Source organism: Cryptomeria japonica, chromosome 1 (genome assembly GCF_030272615.1).
Source record: "Cryptomeria japonica chromosome 1, Sugi_1.0, whole genome shotgun sequence".
In the NCBI taxonomy this organism is placed as follows: domain Eukaryota; kingdom Viridiplantae; phylum Streptophyta; class Pinopsida; order Cupressales; family Cupressaceae; genus Cryptomeria; species Cryptomeria japonica.
In genome coordinates, this window is record NC_081405.1 from 323,571,602 (window position 1) to 323,587,334 (window position 15,733).

The following is a 15,733-nucleotide window of genomic DNA, read 5'->3' on the forward strand; positions in this document are numbered from 1 at the left end:
TTGTGGTGGGGTAGAAGCATAACCAAGCAAATCCAAATTCTTTCAGATCCTTGTATCCAACCTCCAACTTTGAGGGACACTTCTCAATCTTGAATTCCTTTTTTTCATAATTAGTATGTTGTTCCTTTCAATCTTTATCCCTTAGGGGACATGATCCATTGTTGATCTCAATCTCATTCTCCTTATTACTATTAATCTCTAAAATAATGTCATTTCCATTCCAAGAACAAGAATTGTCTAACTAACCTCTTAATTTAGTCTCTTCATCTATTTGATCTCCAAAGACAGGGTTAGGAACGCCTTCCTTCTTATTTTTTGTAGTTTGGTTACTTTCATTTAGATCCAAGGAAACATTAAGGGCATCAAATTGGCCATTACCTACTTTTCCTCCCATAAGGATCTGAACAAGAGTCTCTATGACATGATTAGAAGGATCCCCAGAGGGTTCAGTTTGATGAACTTGGATGTTTTGCACCCTTTCCTTATTTCTAAGAATACTATCCCATGGTATTTCCTATTTTTCAACCATTTACAGGATGTTTTATGACATTTCCTTGTTACCAATAATGCAATCTTGCATTATTTCTTGATTTCCAACCCCTTTCACCTCCTTCATAGCATTATTAGGATCCTCTAAGGAGCTAGTATCTCTCTAATTGAATTCTTTAGTAGCATTCTTAGTCTGCAGGAGTGACTTTGTTGATCCCACCCCTTTTGTACCACCAAATATTTATCTCAAGGCATTTTGATTACTATCAATAGCTAGTTGATTCCTTCTAGCATGTTGTCTTCTACATTCAAAGCTCAAATCACCATTTATTCTACAATTTTGGTCGTACAAAACCACATTCTCATACTCAATAACTTGTATCCAAGATCCAAACTTAGATTTCAAGGAGACACTAGTAGACAAAACCATATTAACCAACACATTAATACATAGTTGGGCAAAAATCAAATGAGATTTTTGTTGAGTCACATGATCAACCACCAAAAACTGACCAAAAGAGTTTGCTATCCCTTGAAAAACCCCAATATTTCAAAACTCCAAAGGCAAACTAGGGAGATGGATCCAAGTGGGAACAATAGAACCCATAACAGTCAAGGCGTCAAACCTTGGTTTTCATTTACAAAGAGATAATACATTCTTAAAGTTAACCCCAAAGGTCCAAAAGCCTCCAATTAGAAATTTTAACAAATCCTCGTTAGTAACAAAACTAAACAAGAAAAGACCATTAGCCATAACACTAATCTTAATTCTGCCTTTCAACTTCCACACCGAATCCACCCAACTTCTAACCCGATCTATATTAGATCTAAAGGCAAGAGACTTATTGATCAATGTAACTTCAAATCCTAAATAGTAGCATTCATAATAGCATCCGATACATCTATCTCAAGACCCCACACCACACACAAAGTCTCTAGGATATTCAAGGCTTTGCCCTTATGCGACCTAAAGGGATTACCTCCAAGAAACTTATAAACATAAGAAGTGGGATCTTCGTTTTCAAAAAAAATCCTAAATTATAGGGTGAAGATTTAGAAGATCCCACTGGCCTTTCCTGACCAAGATTTAGTATATTCAAATCATTCATAGGGGGTGGGGGAGGTCGTTGGGCCCCCACCAACATTTCCCATCTCCAAAACATATAGGAATCAACAACATAGAATCTGGAAAGAAATATCAATTGCATAAATTGCAGTAGAATCTCAAAACCCTAAACCCTAGCTCTAGCTCCAGCACTGTGTCTTTATGCGATGTATTGTTAAGATTCACATCCAACATTTAAGGAAGAGTTTGATAATAATATCCATCTATTTGCAACAAATGATAATGTACATAACCATAAGAGGAAAAAATTATACTCAAAAGACCCATAGCTCATAGCGTTGCAAGTACATAAGGTACAACTAATCCAACAAGAGGTCAAAATGATGAATTGGATGTTGAATTATTAATTGCTAAGGATGTGAGGGTCATGTTGACCTCTAACCTATGGATAGAAGCAACTCTTGTGAATGAAGCATTATGATATATTTGGAATATCATATACAAACTTGGAAGGGCTCAACTAGATCCACCAACAGATGTCATGGTTGAACTTGATAATTACTCTAAAATTCCATTTGAAGATGCATCTACAAATTTAGTTCCAATTTCACCAATCCAAAGGGGGCGCACACGTCAATTGCCCTTATGATTAGCTTGGGCATTAACTATCCACAAATCATAAGGATTGACTCTTTCAAAGACAACTATTGATATAGGACTGAGAGAAAGTGAGAGCTTAACATGTGTTGCTATATCACGTGTTGGGTCATTGGATGGACTTAGAATCTCACCACCATTTTCATGCAAGCATTATGAAAAGATGAAAATGAGGAAACAACTCACCAAAAGGAAAGTTGAGGAAGGAGACTCAAATCTTTGAAAATGTAATAAATTTATGTAATGTATACATTATTGAAGATAATTCTTCTATTAATATTTTTGTAGATGAAAAGTCTCATTAATTATCTTTTAATATGTTGGTTGTGTATTTGAAAAATATAAATAGATATCTAGATAGATATATACATGTGAGCTAGATATTTGAAGTTCATATGTACTAAATACATGTCGCGTTGCAGATGCTACTAGCTTATCCATTTAAATACATCGAGAGATATTAGTCTCAAGGCGCCTATTTATTCTTAAAAACTTTTTCAAAATAGGCACCTCGAGATTGATATCTCTCAACATTTTTAAGATAGATATATTAAAGACATCTAAGCTAGTATTATTATAATAAAATAATAAATCATTGTCTAAGGAGTTGAGTTTAATTGGTTGATACGTTAGGTTTTCGTGACCTAAGTTCAATTTTTCATAAGGATATCTAAAGTAGAATTAATCTAAGCTAATAATATTATAATGAAATAATAATACTATGTCTAAGGAGTTGAGTTTAATTGGTTGATATGTTAGGTTTTCATGACCTAAGTTCAGTTTTTCATTGGGATATCTAAAGTAAATTTTAAGTTGTGACTCTTGGTCTTCCATAGTTGGCTTCTAATATAAAAGTTTGGTCTTTCATAAGAGATTTCTATTGGGTTAAGATATTTGTAATCGACATTTAATTATTAATAATAATATTGTTATTATAATAATAATATACTTTAAACCCTAAATCATAAACCTTGAACAATTAGCTAATCCTAATTGAAATCTAAATAACCTTAATGCAAATCTAACCTTAACCCTACTCTCTCCCTAATAAAATATTTAACCTAACCATTCCACTTAACCTAAACCTAACAATAACATTATTTCAAACACCAATAGTAATGCTAATTATATACAATATAATATTAATTAATTTAAATAGAATAGAACAAAATAAATAAATAACTTTAATCAAACAAATCAATCTTTAAAAATTAAAAGTCTTGATATTTTTAGGTGTACTTTAAAAATATTATATTTAAGATATATATGCTAATTTAAAATAGGGGAAGAGCATTAGTATATTTTATAGCTAACTTTGTGCATCCACAAATCTTATTTTGGCAGAAATGATTTTAATAGTCTTTCACAAATGAATTAATTATGAAAAAAAAAAAATTAATTAAATGAAGACTATTGATACATGTGAAATTTATTGAGAAACTTTTAATTTTTATTTTTTTATTTTTTTTAAGTTAATAATTGAAAAATCAATGAATAAGAAGTAAATAGTCAGAGAAACATGGTCGGTAACTAGGGAAAAAACAAATTTCAACGGTATTAAATGTATGCCTGTGAATTAAAAGCAAGTCAACAGTCCTCTAGGCCTGTGAATTAAAAGCAAGTCAAGAGTCCTCTAGGCCTGTGAATTTACCGGAAAAAAAAAATGTATGGTGAAAGAGCGTGAAACGTAAAACGAATCAGGCGCAACCTGTTCAAAATATCCATTGATCTGAAAGCACATTAGATGTTCACAAAGCGATCATCTATATTTAAAACAAAAAACAATTAATGACCAGAAAGAAGATCCTTGATAATTTACCATTTGAGATCAATCCTTTGGGCATTGGGAAGTGCTGCGTTATCCTTGCAGATTTAGAGTTTTAATTTTATTTAAGTATCTACTCAAACTATTACTCTAATCTTGGATTTAAAGGATTTCTTACTTCTTCATTTGGGAAAAGATTTTGCTGTTTTTGCTTCAGATTCAGGCTTTTGTCTCATCGCTGTGTTTAATTGTTGGCAGGAATCAAATTCAGACCATTTGCAACTTCATTTCTTCATAGACAATATGGCCTCTAGTTTTCTGTGTTAAATTGTTAGGCAACCACGTAGTATATAAGATGCATGGACAAAATTTGGGAAGTAATCTCATGTAATCTTTGTTGATTGAGGGTTTTTTATTTTGTTCAGGAGCTATGGAAACTTTGAATCCTGTTTGCATAGCTACTGAACAATTACACAATATTTGAATTTTGAAAGTTTTCTGCTTCCAACTCATCTTTTTGTCTAATTTATATGTTACATTGTAGGTTGAAATGAAAGAAAGACTATTTATTAAATGACTTGCTACTATTGAGTGATATTGCTTCTATTATATTCACCCAAGATTTGCACTTCGCCTTATCCATTGGGATATGTCACTCCTAAAATAAGATATGATGATTTGCTCATTTTAACATTCAAAATTTGTAACTTTAAGTATGTAACATGCTTTCTGAGGATTTAAACAACTGTCTCCATTATAATAAAACCCTGACGATTTGCCACTTGAGTTCACCCCATTTGAATTTGACATGGCAAAAATTTTGTGTTATCCTTGCAGATTTAGTGTTCTAATTTTATGAACCATATCCGCGAACAGTTATTCGAATTTAAACAATTCTTTGTTTTGTCATTTGAAAAAATTTGCTGTTTTATGCATCAGATTGTCAATCTCTATATTCAATTGTTGGTGGAAATCAAATTCAGACCATTTAAAACTGATATTGGAAATTATTTCCATTTCTTAATATACAGTATGGCCTCTACTTCTCTGTACCTAAATCGTTAGGAAACCACATAGTATATAAGGTGCATCGGCAAATTTTTGGGAGTAATGTTATCTTTATGGATTTAGGGTTTTTATTTTGTTCAGGAGCTATGCAAACTTTAAATCTTGTTTCCATAGCTACTGAACAATTACACAATATTTGAATTTTAAGAACTTTTGGGTTCAACATTATGAAAGTTTATTTTGCTTCATTTTGTTTTGGGTCTAATTTAGATGTTAAATTGTTGGTCGAAATCAAAATCAGAATATTAATTAAAGGACTTTTGTTTTCCTCTGCACGGGGATTATAATTAATAGTTCACTTTTTGGTGTTAAAATGTTCCACAATCATGTGATATGCAAGAAATATGGTTCAATAATTGGATAAAATGTCATACTTTTTTTATTTGATAGGTAGTAAAAATGACGTGATATGCTTGTGCATTTTGGTCTTAAATTTGATTCTCCAATTACACGATTATGAATCTGATTGCTTTTAAGAATTTTTTGAAATTAACTTTTTCATATAGATTTAGTTTTTTTTTTCCAAATTCTGCCCTGTATTATTCAAAAGTGATGACATTTTGTATGATTACAGTGTATGTAAAGGAATATGCTTTCCATTCCTTATCAACTCCACCAGACCTTGTTGGAATTACTGTTCAAACATCATTAGTTGACAGGTAAAATGGCTTGTTTAGTGTAACTGTATCTTGTCTTTCAATGTGTTGAAAACAGTCTCAGATTGATATAATTACTCAAATAAAAAGGATGATTTATTTCTAGTTCTTGAGATTATAATTCTGGTTGGAAGGTTATAAATTTTCTGCTTTTAAATAAATGTATGCTCACTGCATGAAATTTTGTATTGTTCAACATAATATGGGCTGTAGCTGGAACTTAAGGGTTTGAGCTTGGCATAGTTATTATATAATTGGTGACCAAATTTGAAGTCCTGGGCTGTCTGGATAGAGATCAACAATGACCAACAAACTAGTCACCATTCAGCCTGGAGAGCTCAAATTTTCCTGTGAGTAAATCTCTTCACAGCATTAGTGAATTTGGCAGTCTGATTCACAGCGAGCAAATTTGTTTATGATATTTACACCCTTTTGCAATCTTAAACTCAATTATTTGTTATTATTATTAATTGTATGAGGGATGCAAGCATGCATATAGAGGAAACCTTTCATTTGATCATAATTGTGTGATGCTACTTATTTATCATTTGTCATACCTACTGGTCTATGTTAGCCAACATGCCCTACAACAAATTTATGGCATGTTTCATTCCCAACTCAGTTGTCATATTTTTGGTTTCTTCCGTCACAATGCACTAGTTTTATGCATGTTGTAAGAGGATATTCTTTATTTGCACTTCACCATTGTATTCGCAACTTGCCATTTGCCAATCATTTTTCATATTATTTAATGAGAAATGAAATCAAATAGACATGCATATCATTCTGTATGCGATCCCTGCCTTTATTATTGACATCTGTCTCTCATGTATGAAATGGTTGGTAAGTTGAATCGATGAAGAAGAGTTCGTGCTACCTTCAATTGGTCAATAATACAGACAATTATGTGGCGTTTAAGGTACTTGTACTTATTTTTTATGCTCCTAGTAATTTCTTGCTTGGTGACCAATGGGCATTCTGATAATCTGGAATGATCAAGTGATTAAATGGAAGCAAGTATTTTTGCTAATTTCAATTCCTTTGGGACTATTTCATTTGTACTTATGAAATTGGTCTGAGTGCCCAAGGTGGATGTGCTACTACAATGGAATGTTACGATTAATGAGGTTAAAGTTACTTAGTTCTCCTTTTGTGGTAATCAACTAGAGTTGTACTTTGTCAGACAAATTGTAGATTTTCTTCTAGAATAGTGAGATTAGTTGTTGAAGGTATGATATAAAAGTTCTGCTGGTTTTGACAGGTTAAATCTACATCTTCGAAGAATTATGCTGTACGACCTAATACAGATGTTATGGCACCTAAGGCCACATGCAATGTGACAGGTTTGATGCCTGAGATTTTCAAAGGCTCACGGAGTATTTATCTCTTACTTGGATATGATGCAATATAGAGTTTTCTGAACTTGTTTGGTGGGAATTTGATCCTCCTATTGCTTATATTCTCTACATTGGGGTTGGTTTGATGTGTAGTAACCATGCAAGCTCAGAAGGAAGCAACGCTTGATATGCAATGCAATGACAAATTCCTTGTGCAGAGTGTCATAGCACCTTCTGGGGTGACTGCTAAAGATATCACTTCTGATATGGTGAGTGCCTATTAAGATTTTATTTCTGAAAAAATGGATGCTTATTGATGCAAGGTTCCCCTATGTCAAAAAGAAATTGAAGCAGTAACCTATGTTTTCCAGTTCAACAAAAAGCCTGGTAGGGTTATTGAGGAGAACAAACTGAGTGTGCTGTATCTATATCCACCTCAGCTCCCTTCCACTATCCCTGAATCATCAGAGAAGGGACAAGCACAAAAGGAAGTCACAGGCTACATGACTTCTGATGTCTTCTCATTTAATCTTGTAAGTGTAAACAATGTACTGCTTGCAGGCCTTCACATTGATATTATTATGGTTTCAATTCTAGATGTCGTTCTTTAGGTATGCTAGTGAGGATTTTTATTGCTTCTTGTTTATGATCTTATTCCTATCTATGAATTCTGAAAAGGATGCTTTTTGTAGGATGAATTTAATTGAGATTTTAGTCATCGAGAAAATGGTTTGGACATTGATTTCTCTGTTTGACATGAGTAGGTGTCAAAAGATTCCAATGAGTTGAGAGCAAAGCTATCTGAGGTGATCTTTCTCTTTAATACGACTAGATTCTTATCGGTTGGTTTGACTTTATATTGTTTGGACGGTATTGGTGCTTAGGTTGAACTGCTAGTTTATTTAAAAAATTTGACTCATTTTTGAAAAGTTGATATGGCTTAGTTTTATAAGGTATTTTTTCATATCCACAAACATCAGCCTGAAGCATGGCAATGATGCAAAAATAGAAACATGCAGAAGCCATAATAATGTTCACAATATTTTAGTACATATACTACTAGATAGTGGTTAACAGATTTTACTAAATCCCAAAAAGTATGGACGTTTAAAGAGGGAAGTGTAAAAATATCATTACATCACAAGTGAAAATAAGCTACTTTGAAATGTTAGAATGGCCTGCAGAGACAAATTGACTTAGTCATATCAACTTCAAATTCAAATATGTAGTGGCGGTAGACTAGACATAATACAAGATAGAATTATTTATAGAGTTGTACATATATAGCCACAATGTTAGATTCCGTTCAACAGTTAACAAGGATATGAACAGACCTCAATTCCACCCTGCACAGTTTTTGGGGAAGAGCCTGATTGATGATGATTATGGACACTTGTATCCAGTTTCAGGTATTCTTTCAAATGCCAGATTTATTGATGGCCTTCCAAGTTCTATTTCTATGCATGTGCCTGTTAGTACTAAAGAAGATGGGATTCACCATAAACAAGATCCTTTGAACCACAATATTCGTAGAGGTTTATTCCACCAGCCAGCAGATGACCAAGCAGGACGTGGGGAGATGGATTAGAGATACTCTAATGATTTTTATTCCCATTTGGATGTTGTGGGAGTTGCTTTAGCCCAAGTTAACTTCTGAACATTTAAACATGGAAAGAAAAGGAGAGTTACTCAATGTTTCAGAGGGATGATAGCTACACTGAATTCAAACTTTCCTCCCACTTCAACTCTGTCAGATGGCAAATGGGGTGCAGTAACTGAGGATATTAGAGTTGATGAAAACATCTTACTTGAAGTAGGAGATGAGGATTCCACAATAGTTAAGGGTTCCATAGTAATTCAAGATTCAGACAATGATGTATATCATTTTCAATTCTTAACTTTTTATTGAATCCTTTGAGCATCAGTAGAATAGTATGTATTACTATTAAAATATGCTTTGTGTGTGCAGCTGTGACTAATATATGCTTTGTATGAGTAGGAAGTTAGAATTGATGATTCGGACCAGGATGAAACTGCCAGTGATGCGGTTATTGCTGAATGTGAAGCTATTGCTCATGGATTGCAGGTTAGAGATTTAGCATGTTCATTTTATCTTTCATTTTTGTTTTCTTAAGTTAGAGGACCTGTTTGGTATTTGTTTTCTTAAGTTAGAGGACCTGTTTACTATTAATATATGCTTTGTATGAGTAGGAAGTTAGAATTGATGATTCGGACCAGGATGAAACTGCCAGTGATGCGGTTATTGCTGAATGTGAAGCTATTGCTCATGGATTGCAGGTTAGAGATTTAGCATGTTCATTTTATCTTTCATTTTTGTTTTCTTAAGTTAGAGGACCTGTTTGGTATTGGTTTCCGTTTGCTAAAGGCCGTTTCTTTATGCAACTCTTTGAGCAGATTATAAAGAATGTTGACCTCGAAGAACTGCAAGAACTTGGTTGTGGTACTTTCGGGACAGTGTACCATGGAAAATGGAGGGGAACAGATGTTGCAATTAAGCGAATAAAAAATAGCTGTATTATGGGAGGGCCATCAGAGCAAGATCATATGGTGGGAGTCCTTAAATCCTCTTGTCTACTTTAATGTGGAAAAAATTGTTTCTTTCTGTGCACCAATCATTCTGTTTTCTCTGAAAAGTCTATATCCTGTGAAGTGCTTGGTGAACTAAATATGATTAGTGGAATGAATTTAGAAAGCTGATTTTTGGCGGGAAGCTTGTATCCTTGCACGAACACATCATCCAAATGTTGTTGCCTTCTATGGTGTTGTCCCAGATGGCCCTGGGGGAACTCTAGCAACTGTGACAGAATACATGGTAGATGGCTCAGTTACACAAATGGTTCAAAGGAAAGCTAAGTATGGTTTCTGCCATTGAGTTTTAATTTCCTTTTACCATCTCTTCCATTGGACTCTAGCTTTATTTTTCACTGTAGACTCTATTACTAAGATTCAAAATTTGGGATAAATAGAAGGGAAGAGCTCATGACATAGAATGTTGCTGCCAAGGAAAAAGAAGCGGAGCTAATGCTTACAAATATTGCAAAATGTAATGTTGTTCGCAGGTCAATTGATCGTAGAAAGAGGTTGTTAATTGCCATGGATGCTGCTTTTGGAATGGAATATTTACATAGCAAGAATATTGTGCACTTTGACTTGAAATGTGATAATTTGTTGGTGAACACGAGAGACCCTCAACGTCCTATATGTAAGGTATGACTTTAATTTTCTTGCAGTATGTGTTCATATTAGTGGTTCTTCTCTTGTTTAGTACATCTGAAACTGTTTCTGGTACATGAATTATTACAACTTTGTTTGCTTTCACTTCCCATCCTTTCGGTCAATATGGATTGTGGGCAAATAAGGATTTTGTTAAACCTGATGTTTAAATGGCTTATTTTCAGGTTGGGGATTTAGGCCTGTCAAAAATTAAACATCAAACTTTTGTTTCTGGTGGTATGCGTGGAACCCTCCCATGGATGGCACCAGAGTTATTAAATGGCAGCAGCATCATGGTTTCTGAGAAGGTTAAACATGAAGAATTGTACTTAAAATAGTAAATACTGATGTGTAGAGCCACTGACTTCAGTTTCTAAGTTCCTTGTATTTGTCTGCTTTATTTGCTTCAGGTTGATGCGTTTTCATTTGGAATAGTAATGTGGGAGCTCCTCACAGGCAAGGAACCATATGCCGATTTGCATGATGGAGCACTCATTGGTATGTCCTTGACATAGCGAACTATGTGACAGTTCCCATTTATTTGTAATCTTTTAGTTTTGTAGATTGTTCTTAAAGACGAGCAATATATGTTTAGGTAAGTCATAAGTTCAAATTTTACAGGGATAGGTAGATGTATAGCGTTTGTAGTACTTCATTCAAGAAATGTGGAGTAGTCCCATATTACTGTAAGTTATATGTAGACTCATATACAAACCACTGGTATTGTAGACTATAAAAGATTCTAGATTTTTTTTTTTTTTCTTTCATGTTCAGTTTTTGAAACTCTTCTCAAGCTTTCTTACAAACTGCCCAGGGGGTGTAGTGAGGAATACGTTGCGTCCACATGTACCAGACCAGTGTGATCCTGCTTGGAGATCATTAATGGAGCAGTGCTGGTCAACTGACCCTAATGGAAGACCTTCGTTTAAAGACATAGCCAACCAATTACGTGCAATGGCCATGTCATTTCGTTCCAAGGTTCATGGTCACCCTCCCCACGTTCATCATGGTTAGAAACTGAGAGCTAAGCAAAGAGAAGACTTCAGCACCTTGTTTAAGGCTGGATTTGGTACTAATCTTTACATGATGTTGACAATGCTTTCATATTGTTTATAATTTATTATCTACAAGGGTCTTGAAATTCCACAAAATATTATGAACAGTCCCTTCACATTTTCTTGTATGTCAGCTGTGAAAAACCCTGCAAGTGGATTTCGATAACAACAATTTGATAGTAATTTATGTCTAATATGTGTTTGATTAGGATATAAGTGTCCTGTTGTATATTATATGTAAAAATGGCATTTTATGATGTTTGCATCCAAGATTAGGGTTTTGTTTTGGGAAAACATTGTATCAAATCAATGTAAAATGTGGTTGTTTTCTAATGTGGAAGAATAAAAGGCATTTAAACCTTTCAATTTTATAATATGGATGTCTTTTATATTTCATTTATGTATTTTGATTGATGTTGAGAGGATAGGTATCAATTTTGTTTTCATAAATGTAGATTTATAGTTGATATTAATTTTCCATAATTCATGTTAAAATAAAGATTGCTTATGAATTAGTTGTATATGTGTTTTGCATCAAGTTTCAAATCACACTTAGTGATCTATCATTAGGAAGAGGAAAGTGAAAGAATAGGATGTCGATATGGTCTTATAAAGAAGCGGGGAGGAGAATGAACTGTGAAACAAGGAGCTAATCCTATGAATAATGAGTCGAAAAATCCAAAATATAAATAAATTAAATTTCATGTTAATTTTAGAAATTAAGTGTAATTTAGAATTAACTTTTATTATTTATTTTTATAAAAAGTATTAAATTATAAATAACATAAAGATTATAAAAATGAAAAAAAATAGATAAAAGATTAACTAAAGAAAAACCAAGGAACTATTAAAAGGATTAGAAATGAAGCTTATGACAAAATAAAGCATTGGAAGATACAAAGCAAAAGAAGTTCCAAAGGTAAGACAAGGATCATAGTTAAGAACCATAATTATGTACAACTTAAAGTTTTGTGCTTATATTAAATTTATTTAATGTAAAGATCAAGTTTATTTAATAATTGAATGATTTTTCATAAATTCATACCTAAATTAAAAATAAGGGGAGTATTGTTTGGGCTTATTCAACAAAATACTAATAACCTCACAATGATCAAGAGGTATATTTAAAATTGAAATTTGCTACATTTTAAATTATGAAAAATCTTCATAGCATTCTCCAGTTCCTTTTCCTTAGCTTTATCACTAAACTGATGTCCATGTTCATGATCATACCCCTTTATTGGCAGTAGACAAATTACTATTTTCGTTCTTCTAAAATCCATGTGATTGTAAGAATGTAGAAAGACTTCAAGTTGTATTGGGAGGGCATATTAAGAGGAGACATTTCACATTGTGTCCAAGATGTATATGACATGTTTCAAAAGAAAGAGCACACTAATTAATGATTGTTTTTCAATGTCAAATAATGCTAGAGGTTCCTTCTCAATTTGAGGTTCACCATTCTTGTCCAAATATATATTTTTTGGTGCTACCTTTTTCTTAATGGTGTAGATTTTTGGAATTTTTTTCAATTTTTGTTTTTAATCATTGTCAAGTCAATAGTTGTTTGGTGCTAATTGCTATCAACTAGCACTTGCATCTTAACAAGGTGTAATGATTATGCCAATAATCAGATATAGTTCAGGTAATTTGTTTGGAAGACTAAGAAATCGTAGAAAATGAAAATTGCTTTTGTTAGGACTAATAATTGTGTACAATATAAGTAAATTGAATTTGTAATGTAAAGATAATTGATTATGAATGAATGGAACTTAATTTGAGACAAAACCTGAAATGAACCTTTTTAAATGTAAAATGACTTGTAACTTTTCAAATACTCTCACAAATGGAACTAAAACAAAAATTGTTTAATCTCCTTTGATACCACTTTTGGATTTGATAGAAAATTTTATGCTATAGAACATATTTAAAAAGATCCATTTGAAACATTCAAAGTAAATATATGAATGAAAACTCTGAATGTTTCAAATGGATCTTTTTAAATGAAAAATGGCTCATAACTTTTCAAATATTATCACAATTAATGGAGCTGAAGAAAATATTTTTCAATCTTATTTTGTACCACTTTTGGGTTCGATAGAAAATTCTTTGTTATAGAACATATTGTAATTTTCATACAAAGATCACCGAAATACATGTTTTTTGGTGTTTCTCTTTATTTCTTTTAACTTCCCTCTACCATTTTTTAATAGAAGAGAAGAACAACCATGTAATTTGTAGAACATATATTTAAATGCTCTATTAAACCATATTGAGGAAAATAATTGGAGATAAAAGAAAGAAAGAATATAGAGCAAATGAGAATCTTCTTCATTGGTAATAATCTCCATCTAAAAAAATACAGAATTAAATTTTCCATTCTCCATATAAAAATTATGAAGCTTGGCTTCCAAATGAACAATTATTCTAATCATTGAAATTTTTATCCCTAAATCTTGCACTATGATTTTACCGATGGTTCCCACTCTATTTAAGCTTACTACAGAACATGGGGGGTATGGAACCTTGAAGTCCAGGAAGTCAATGTATGTAATCTTCAAAAGTATAGTATGGTATAAAGTTTAGTACTGTACAACCAAAATTTTCATTTTTTATTCAAATAATCAAAACAACTCCATAATATTATCGGTATAATTAGCAAAACTAATGTTTATCACTATAATGCTGAAATTTTCACTATTCATCAAAACGATTTTTATTCAAAAAATATCACATGTGTGGACTTCAACCAATTAACCCACAAACCAAAAACATTGTCTTCTATCAATCAATATTTAAATTGGTATTCAAGAATCCAAACTGCATAAATTTTATATCAAAAAATTTTGAATCTAGTTTTATAACCTCTATAGTATACCATTGTGATCATGTCATATGCCTAAAATTGGAAATCAAAGTTTCAAATTTAAAAAATATAGCATTACAAAATTAGAGAATTGTTTTAAATAATAATAATCCTTACAGTCATCTTACAGATCCACATACTCCTAGAATTTACAGATTTTATATAAAAAATGTTAAGCATGTATGAAACAAATATTTTAACATCAAAAGAGAAATTGCTAAAATATTAAAATGTGCTAGTATATACACACCTAAATTTGAATTCAAGTTTCAAATTCTAGAAAAAAATAGCATTAACAAGTACACAGATAATCAAGAAACCCAAAACTTTCACGATTTCTTTTTAATCAATATACACATAAAATATTTGTATTTACTTTTGTATAATTTATAAACCTAATTGCAAAAGGGAGAATTTAGGTAGGTCATAGAATGATTAAACCATGAGGATTAAGCCCAAATAAATTTGTGCCCTTAATTTTCTAAACCCAAACAAGCCATAAAATAAATGGTGTGTTTTTAATTTGAAGGAAATTGAAAGTTGGATTTCCTGTATACTCACAATATTTTGCTCTCATATATGAGCATGAATAGTAAGGTTGGAATGCCATAATAAAAGATTGCAAATTTCTTGGCAATCTGCAGCTAGCAAGAAGATCATTCTTTTTGGTGTTCCTCCTACCTCGAGATAATTTTATGAATCATGTTATGGGCTTTGTTGAGAAGGCCAAGAAATTGGAACAGGAAAACTGATTGCTATAATACTATGCGTGGGAGGAACTCTTTCACATACCTCCAATTTTTTCCAATTATTTCCAAAGGTCAACCAACTCTTTGTTTGTGCGCTTGTTGTTATTGGTCGCATTTTACTATGCCCAATTTAAGCTCATTTGACAATGCATTTGTAGGCGGTGCCCAACACATTTATTAGCAAGTATTTGCAACAATATATTATTTGTATTTATATATTATTTATTTATTGGCTAAATTGACAACTTGAAAAAATGGTATCTTGAAAACAAGAAAAAAACTCCAGCATCAAGCATGAGCTTTAATCCAGTGGGAGTTTCCCCACCTATAATAGCCTATCGCCTAATTATTTAAGGGATCCAACTAATTGATGAAATGAAATGAAGAATGTAAATCACTTATCAATACTTGATGAATTTCGGGGACAAACCTAGGGGATTTTTGGGACTCAACTTAACAAATTAGACATTGATTGGGTCAAGTGCATTTGGTATAAGAATCAAAAGAAGTGTGGTAAAACATGAACCACCTTGGGATTTGAAATTAGAATTTTCCTATTGGCATTCTAGGGTTTTGGCTTTGTTAAGTGTGGATTGATCTCTGATGACCCCTCTTGAGGGAATCTAACTATTGACTTTTGATGCAAAATTTAAAGACATTGACTAGGTATGACATTACCTACATTAGGCACATTTTTAAGTGTTTTATTTAAGCAATTACTTATTTTTATGTTTGAGCCAGCTAAAATCTTAATATGGAAAAATCATTCATATTGATCTTGCAAGTTGTGC

The 15,733-nt window shown here is 32.4% G+C and overlaps 1 protein-coding gene across 3 annotated transcripts; it reads left to right on the top strand.

The window, feature by feature from the left end:
- Positions 1–3,857: 3,857 nt before the first annotated feature.
- LOC131073164 (serine/threonine/tyrosine-protein kinase HT1) lies at positions 3,858–11,655 on the top strand. 3 transcript variants are annotated; one of them, XM_058009562.2, is made up of 17 exons: positions 3,859–4,106; positions 5,620–5,704; positions 5,915–6,051; positions 6,550–6,620; positions 6,790–6,828; positions 6,963–7,044; positions 7,192–7,307; positions 7,410–7,571; positions 7,803–7,844; positions 9,038–9,124; positions 9,250–9,336; positions 9,454–9,606; positions 9,749–9,912; positions 10,119–10,266; positions 10,458–10,580; positions 10,683–10,770; positions 11,087–11,654. In XM_058009562.2, exons 3-17 carry the CDS (start codon positions 6,003–6,005, stop codon positions 11,284–11,286), a joined length of 1,611 nt encoding a protein of 536 aa, XP_057865545.1. In that variant the 5' UTR covers positions 3,859–4,106; positions 5,620–5,704; positions 5,915–6,002; the 3' UTR covers positions 11,287–11,654. The 3 variants fall into 3 exon arrangements, with proteins under 3 accessions (XP_057865547.1, XP_057865545.1, XP_057865546.1); XM_058009564.2 differs by lacking the exon at positions 7,803–7,844 and having other exon boundaries at positions 3,858–5,704; positions 11,087–11,655; XM_058009563.2 differs by lacking the exon at positions 6,790–6,828 and having other exon boundaries at positions 3,860–5,704; positions 11,087–11,653.
- The last annotated feature ends 4,078 nt before the right edge of the window (positions 11,656–15,733 follow it).